An 8,078-nucleotide genomic window follows, 5' to 3' on the forward strand; every position below is an offset into this window, starting at 1 on the left:
ATATAATTCACATATAAAACTCTGAATTGTAATTTTAAATGGTTTAAAAGCATGTAGAATAGCATATGTAGGCAAGTATATTTTTCCTTTTTTATCAAGAAGCAAAGACAAAAGAAAAAAAAAGAAACAGGGCAGGGTTCGGTGGTTGAATCATCCGTCCCCACCAATACCAAAACCAAATCTACACCCTTGAGATGAGCAATAAGATTCCTAAAAAATATACAGCCACTTTGAAAAGATCTACCACAGGATTGGATCAAAATCCCTCTATTCCGATCCAGTAGTTCACTGCATTTAGTCTTTTCCAGGAGTCTGAATTATATATATTTATGATGCTTTACCTTGGGGTGAATGTGTGATATCTAAGCAGTAAATTGACAATTATGTTCTTCTGTTCAGACATCTTAATTTTGAGTTTTTTTCTCATATTCTGATGAATGTGTATGATCCTGTAAAAGACTATGAAGCACTTCTGAAGGTACTTTGTAAAAAAATAAACGTTCTTTGATATTTGAGGTTTATGTTGTGACCCAATTTTTAGGGTCATGACCACCAGGTAGGAACCTATGTTATAGATAATAGTGAATGAGTGAGTGAGGGAATGATTTCAGACACAGCTGTTTTTTTGTATAATTCTTCAAATGTGGTGGCATGAACATTTACACACACCATGATTGTTTCTTTTTAGGTAATTCCGCTGGGGATGCACCTGCATTAGCTGCTGTCTTTTGCATTTTCACTTATCATCTGTTTATATTTACTCTTGAAAAATCCAGCCTAGGAGTGCAAGGAAAAAAACATTTAAAAAGGCAGCAATCATGCAATGGAGTTGCAATGACAAAGAGAAATAAATGATATAATATAATAATAATGTAATAAAAAAGTTAGTGACTAAAGATAATAAGCTTTGAAACAGTTTCTTTAACTCTTTTAAACAATTTTAAAATTGTGATATTGACTGGAAAAAAAAGTAGACCATCTCACCTTATACAGGCCAACAGTGAGTAAAGCCAGAAAGGCCAAACCTCCCAGGGATCCTCCAATGATCTCTTTGGTAAAATCTGGCTCAGGCCACACGTCTACTTCTGCCTCTATCTGAACAATGAGGTGACAGAATGTGGATGACTTTCCAGCTCTTGTATAACTGAAACAAGAGGGAGTATTGTGTACTCACCTTGTATACAGGAGGATTACTGTTGGACCCTGTTGAAAAGTAGATGTACTGGGTTTCATCGTACTCCAGACTGGCTGTGCTGGTCAAGAGGAATTTGGCAGATTGAAGTCCAATCTTTTAAACAACAACAACAAAAAAAGAATGAGTTAAGAGTAAATGTCTGAAAAATTTAATGAAGTTACAAGTACATAGTAACAGTTGTACTTTTTTTTTTTTTTAATTACCACAATTACCCTTTAATTACCTGCTCTATCCATCTTGAACTGAGGTTGGCAGAGATTTTGTACGTCCTACTCTGCAGCCTTGCCATGAATGTGTTGCACTTGAACACTCTGCACATGGCTACAGAGCAGTCCTGTGGGTGATTTAAAAACAGTACACTTGCTGTGATCCAGTGTATTGTGATATATTCAGTTCAATCCAATTTTATTTATATAGTACCAAATCACAACAACAGTTGCTTCAAGATGCTTTACATTGTTAGATAAAGATCAGTGTAGTGTGCAATGTGTTTTTAACTCTACAATTAGTCTGATTTTCAGCAGCTAAAGTGCAGAGGCATACTTACCACCACTTTATCCTTTTGTATCTTTGGAACAAAATCTGTGGCACCTGGTTCTTCATCATTTCCACTCTGACAGTCTGAAATCTGCAGTATATTTGATTTATGTATGCTTGGTTTTGCCATGATTTTGCATCATGGCAAAACATTTATATATTACCTGTAGGCTGCTCAAATCCACCCAAATGTCTTTTTCACCAAGTTTCACTGGAACCCTGATCACCACGGTAAAGTTAAGTGTTCTGATATAATTTGTAACCTAAATAAGAAAAGAAAAGGAACACCAATCGTTACGTTCATTCTAAATCAAGGAACTTACTCAAGAAGTTATTTCATACCTTGATTGACTGTTGGACTGGTTTCTGAAATGTCATCCCAAATGTGAAATTGTTGTAGCTAAGGGAGCTAAAAAGACATATGTTAAAGATTAAATAAATACTATGCAAGACAACATTTGTTAATTTCTAACTGACTTCTTTTATTTTTAAACAGAACAGCACACACACCTTTCAAATGTCATGAAAATGCTGTATTTCACATCAATCCATTGCTTTTTGTAAAGTTCACTTGTAGGGGCATGCTCCTGATTTCCACTAAAAGAGAAAAGTGAAAACATTTGTACTGTATCTATGCTTACATGAAATGTACTTGTGCCAAAGGAACAGTACCTGGTGATATCTGCAGTGACAAAAATCTTCCTCTCAAGTTGACTGTTGGTTTTGATCTCATAGGCGACAATGAAGGAAGCCTGAATTGATTGAGAGAGATAAGAGTGCTTTGTCTTTAAAACTCTCACTAAAAGTGAGAAAAGATGTTCTACATTAAAAAAAACATTTAAAAAAACAAACCTCAGTTTTGCTCTTGAAAATTGGCTTGTCAATAGTGCAGTCTGTCATTCCTTGTGATAAACCATCTTCACTGTCCAAGGAGTTGCACTCAATTCTTCCCTTTGTTAGAAAAGAAAATTACTGCTGGAGGCATTGGAAGAGCAGCAGGTCAGTGATGAACTGATAAAGACTTGATCCTGATGCTTTACCTGCTGAATGGTGAACTTCCTGTAGGAGAGTCCAGCTGGGTACGTGAGAATAACACGACTGTTGTAGGAGTTTTCGCCTCTGTTCTCCACTGTGACTGTGACATTCAGAAGCTCATCAATGCCCACTTTAACCACTGAGGATCTGGTGGTTTGAATGAGGATCAGAAGAAAGGGGGGAAAAATAAGACTGCTGCAATACAAAAGTTATTGAAGCGCCAGCATATTCAGCTTTGAGCCCAATGCTAACATGCTATTTTAAGATTTGTTTTCAGACTATTTGTCTTTATTCAGTAGCTTAACAATGAAGAGTAGACAGAAAAGAGGAAGACATGCATCAAAGGGCCACGGGTGCGATGTGGGAATATATTTTTACCTTTCTAATTTATTGAGTTATGCTCAAATTTGCTGACGTAAAGAACCATTGAGGCTGTCATCAGTTTTTCTCGTTTTATTAACGGTACGTTATGGAAATTGGGGTGGGGGAGTTAAAGCTTTAACAAAGCACTTAAAATTTGTATTGAGGGGACATAAATTGGTGCAAAAGGGGATATTAAGGAGACATTCTTGTGATCTGTTTATGTAGGAAGATTCTCAGCAGATCAACTCACCTGGTGAAATTGAAATCCACTTTCAGGTTATCAACACATTTGTTGTCAGTCCTGCAGTTAATCTCAAACCTCAACTGTGAAAGATGACATGATGTAAAGAGCATATACTAAATATAATATTTACCGACAAAATAAAACATTGTTTAGGTGAATCAAATGTCATTTCTTTCATATTTATATTTTGAGGAAATCCTCCTCATTCAGGATAGAGAATGTCTTGAGGAGGAGGATGGAACTTCCCACAGTAGTACATGGCTCTTTCTTGCTAGGTGTGGAGCTAACCCAGACCTTTTTGCTTAGCTCCTAGCTTGCCCCATTCGTGAGGAAACTAGACTAGCAGCAACACCCAGGCATGAGAGGGTCAAATTCTTTCTGTCTATGGTGCCAGTAATGTGGCCTATAGTGACTATGAAGTCAAAAGCCGCTCTCTGATCTGATACAAAGTACACATTCTTTCATTTTCTTTCTCACTTTTTGAGTCAAGTGGAGACATTTACCACATCCTTTAGCAAGCACCAGCAAAGAGGTGTCTGGTGTTTGTTTTTTAAAGTTCACTTACTGGATAAATTGTTGTTGTTTGAGCTTGCTGGGAAAGACTTGGTCTGAGATTTGTGTTGGAGGGCAACCCATAAAACAAAAATTCAAGATAATTGGAAAGTTCATTAAGAGCATCTTCTGGACAGGCCTGCAAGAAGGGAGCAGTGTTAAGTTTAAATTCAGATTTGGTCGAGTCTTAAAAATAAAATTCATTAAACAAAATCTTTTGTTGTTAGGCTTTACCTCAATAAGAAATTTTATAGTTGAACACTTTTTTCTTCTTAAGTCAATAATAACTGATCCGGACTCCTCTTGTTGTTTCCCACTGCTGTAAGCTCGGTTTTTTGGATGCTTGCGAGTGGCATCCAGTATTAAAGTATAATTAATCTTCACTTGAGCTGGAATAAATGAGTGTTTGATTTCAATGCTGCAAATGTACATAAATAAATAAAAAGTTAAATCGCTGGACAGTGGCTTTGTAGTTCAGAGAAAACAAGGAGAATGATGAACCTGTGTTGACTGTAGATATTGTACTCATAGTAAAGCAGATTTCAGCTGTGTTCTCCAATGGTTTTGAGCAGTCTACATTCTGAGTAGGAATTCGGTTTGGGCTGAATGACACGTCAGCTTCAATCAGTACTATGGGTCTTGATCTGGAGAGTAGGAAAACAAATGAGAACAAGATTTGGCTCTTTAAATAGTACCAAACTAAAAGCTGCCCCTCAATTTTGGTGTTTTACCGTGAATTAGCATCAGTCAAATATTTGCTTTACCAACATTTCAAAGATTTAGAACATTACCGCTTTTTTAAGATTATCACTCTTATGTTCCAGTGGTGCAACTTCATCATGGTAATAGCCTCACTAAATAAGAACGATTTGAACATTACGGTCTTCTGAACTAACCACCCTTTTAATGACATCTTCTGCTGTTAGGTAATGTATGCATTTGTTCATGTTTGTTAGGAAAAGGCTACTGTTATGCATTTCATATTTCATTTTGATATTTGAATGAAACCCACAGGAGCTGTGCTTAATCTGTGCTTCTTATCTTGTGGTAAGTCAATTCCAAAAATGCCAATGGTCTGTGAGGATTTTAAAACAAACCTTCATATAATATGATAGCTGTATGTGATTAAAATTCAATAATCCCTTATCATGAAAAACCTGATCATTTTTGACCAACTTAATATGCACTCTTCTTAGAATATTGAGCATACAAACTGACCTGAACTTTATACAATTAGTGTATTTATTAAGTTGGACCATCAACAAAGATTGTAGAATTACGACAGACAACAATAGTGCATGACTGGAGTATCTTGGACTTACCTCAGTAAGACAACTGTGCCCTTTGAACCCACCGCTAAATCAGGAAGTCCATCACCACTCTGGTCAAAAGACGACTGACTGATGGACAGGCCAAAGAACTTCAGTCCTGACTGGACCTCAGAGCCAGTTATTCTCTGCATACATGGACATATTTTAATTAAGCTGCAGATTGTTTAGATATTGGATTTACATGGTAGATGATTTCAGTCATCTTGTGAGTTCTTTGATGTTGTGTACCTGTGAGTAAGTAGAACTGATTCTTCCTCCTCCTTCACTGTGGAATATGTAGATGCTGCCTTCACCATTATTCTCCAAAGGTGCTCCAACTGCCAAATCCCTGAATCCATCTGAGTTTAGATCAGGCAGCACAGCAAGAGAAGAGCCGAACCTTCCTTTGACAGCTGCATGTCCTCTTAGTACTAATGGATCATCAAAATTACACTCCACAAACTAAATGGAGGAAAGTGAGAGTGTTTTTTATTATCATTAAAAAGTATACAAATAAACTGATTAATTCCATGGCAGTAGTTAAAATGCAATTTACCAAACCAGTTAGTCTGCAAACATAAACTCTTCCCTCTCTATCAGGCTCCATGTACATTGGGGCTGATATGAAGATTAGATCAGTGATGTCATCATTATTTATGTCCATGGTACACACCTCTGCCCCGAAATATTCACCAGTCTGATACTGTGTAAGGAAGATATTATTAATGAAATGATTCATGTTTTCTTTAATCAAAAGCTTTTGTTTTAGGAAATAATTTATGTACAGTTTACAATGTAATTCAGATCTGTATTGCTGTAAGTACATACCTGTGATGAAAAGGGCTCAATCTTTTGGTTTTCAAAGCTTTGTCTGTTAACAGCGACCACCACTCCTCTGTGTTTATATCTTGGAGCACCAATAATAGTAAGTGTGCCATTTTTGGTTATAACAATTGCCATGGAGTAACCTAGAATTTAGGTAAACAAAAGGGAAAGACTCCTTATTGCGACTTTTTCCATTTTGCAAACTGATACATGTGTTTTGGTCAATTAATTGCAGTTGAGCTATACACACAAAGACAGATATATGAATTCAATTGTTAAAAACTACCAAGATAACTGTCAGGCTCCAAAGACACATCCTCATATGTTTTCACTTTCTGGCCCTCTGTTGTGTATTGCACGTAGCCTCCCTTCCATTGGTTTGCACCAACAATAGACATTTGAATTCCCTACAGTGCAGACAGAAAATACATTTAAAATACAATTTACTTTGCATTTAAAATCTGGATGGTGTTCAGTTGCATAACTGTCTGTTTGCCTTTACGTCACAAAATTTGGCACACAGGAATCTCTCTTTCTATGACTATACTGTCTGGTGAGTTTCAGGTGGTTTTAATTACCTCAGGCACATAAACTGCACTGAATCCCTCTTGAGACATTTCCATTTTCAGTGACTCTCCACTGCTTTGAGATCCTGTAACATAAAAAACAAGATGATAAAACACATAAAACAAATTTCACTTTGCAAATTTTGTAAATACAAATTCATTATGCTTCAAGTAATAGTTTCAAATTATTTTTTTTTTGCTATTTATTATAAACACAAAAATAAACTAGAAGGTAAAAAAGAGACACAATACAACATTTACAAGTTAATTCTTTCAATCCTTTCATTAGGTTTGAAGTGGCAATTAGTGTTCAGTTTCAATAGTGTATAGTGATGAGATATTTTGCCATGACACAATAAAGTAATATAGTAAATAAAAAGGTTAATACAATGTATTTACAATGTATGTTATTTTAGTCAATCAGTAGGATAACAAACCAATAAAGGAAACAAAAATCTAGCATTAAATTCATGTTTGTACCTTCGATGGAGAAAATTTTCTCCTGCAGATTCTGTCTTATTAATCCAAGTGCGTTGAAGTTCTTCACTTGAAACACGTGTTTGTCTGAAGGAGACGATGCAATGGTGTGCAGTTCTCGTTTTGCTTCAGTTTTAGTAAATGCATTCCCCACCTAGGTTTGTTGGGAAATTATGTTTACATTGTCATGCTATGCAAAATGATTTGGTCCCTTTAACAAAATACAATCATAAACTTAACGTTTTCACCCCATTATAATATATCATTTACAGACAGGAATTATGCATTATTTGTTAGAAATATGTTTGGGTTCTGATTACAGATGGACTGATCCGATATTAAGTATCGGTATTGGTCCGATACTGACGTAAATTACTGGATCGGATATCGGAGGGAAATAAAAAAAGTAATCCAATCCATTAAATATCAAAAAAGCACCTCAAAAAACTTGCGACATGGCGTAACTCGGCTCATAACCGTAGCACCTCGGAGCAGTATGCGTCATGTGATAGAGCGGCTGTGTGTATTTGTAGCCTTGCTAGCAATCCGGCATTTCATCTCTGAGGAAGTGATCCCAGAGAGAAGTAAAGCAAGTGTGTAAGTTCATCTCTGAATGTTTATAAAGAATTCCCACGTTAAGCTTAACAACCGATATGTGGAGCGACTGCCTCTTCTCTCTCCTGCTGCTATGTGAAACTGATTAATGATCAGCTGATCAGCTTTTCTGTTGCGAGTCAATCTCTCTTGTTTGTTTATCGCCCACTTCGCGCCAGAAAGAGGAAACCAGCAGCTGAACAACAGCAAGGTCAAGGTCAAGGTCAAGGTAACTTTATTTATACCCAAAGGCAAGGTAAATTTGCTTTACAGAAAAATGACAGCATTTGGCATCCCTTTAAAAACATACATACCTAGTAAATATATAAAACTCGCTGTGGCACATATATAGTAGTTTTGATATTTCGAATCAAAAACAG

At 36.3% G+C, this 8,078-nt stretch overlaps 1 protein-coding gene and 1 long non-coding RNA gene across 2 annotated transcripts; both read right to left on the reverse strand.

Moving 5' to 3' along the window:
• Window positions 1-218: 218 nt before the first annotated feature.
• Window positions 219-6,196, reverse strand: LOC102204759 (integrin alpha-M-like). Its single transcript, XM_013915928.1, has 19 exons — window positions 6,065-6,196; window positions 5,793-5,939; window positions 5,486-5,698; window positions 5,249-5,382; window positions 4,428-4,570; window positions 4,161-4,315; window positions 3,940-4,065; window positions 3,381-3,454; window positions 2,773-2,914; window positions 2,585-2,683; window positions 2,405-2,484; window positions 2,243-2,329; window positions 2,075-2,141; window positions 1,897-1,995; window positions 1,743-1,823; window positions 1,419-1,529; window positions 1,175-1,288; window positions 985-1,095; window positions 219-777 (listed from the first exon to the last, which is right to left on the reverse strand). Exons 1-19 carry the CDS (start codon window positions 6,194-6,196, stop codon window positions 715-717), a joined length of 2,178 nt encoding a protein of 725 aa, XP_013771382.1. The 3' UTR covers window positions 219-714.
• Window positions 6,197-6,391: 195 nt separating this feature from the next.
• On the reverse strand, window positions 6,392-7,253 carry LOC106456537 (uncharacterized). Its single transcript, XR_001290634.1, has 3 exons — window positions 7,108-7,253; window positions 6,640-6,713; window positions 6,392-6,468 (listed from the first exon to the last, which is right to left on the reverse strand). It is a non-coding gene; the product is annotated as an uncharacterized LOC106456537 (long non-coding RNA).
• Between the last annotated feature and the right edge of the window lie 825 nt (window positions 7,254-8,078).

This window comes from Pundamilia nyererei, unplaced genomic scaffold (assembly GCF_000239375.1).
Source record: "Pundamilia nyererei isolate P.nyererei 1_Seehausen unplaced genomic scaffold, PunNye1.0 scaffold00400, whole genome shotgun sequence".
In the NCBI taxonomy this organism is placed as follows: domain Eukaryota; kingdom Metazoa; phylum Chordata; class Actinopteri; order Cichliformes; family Cichlidae; genus Pundamilia; species Pundamilia nyererei.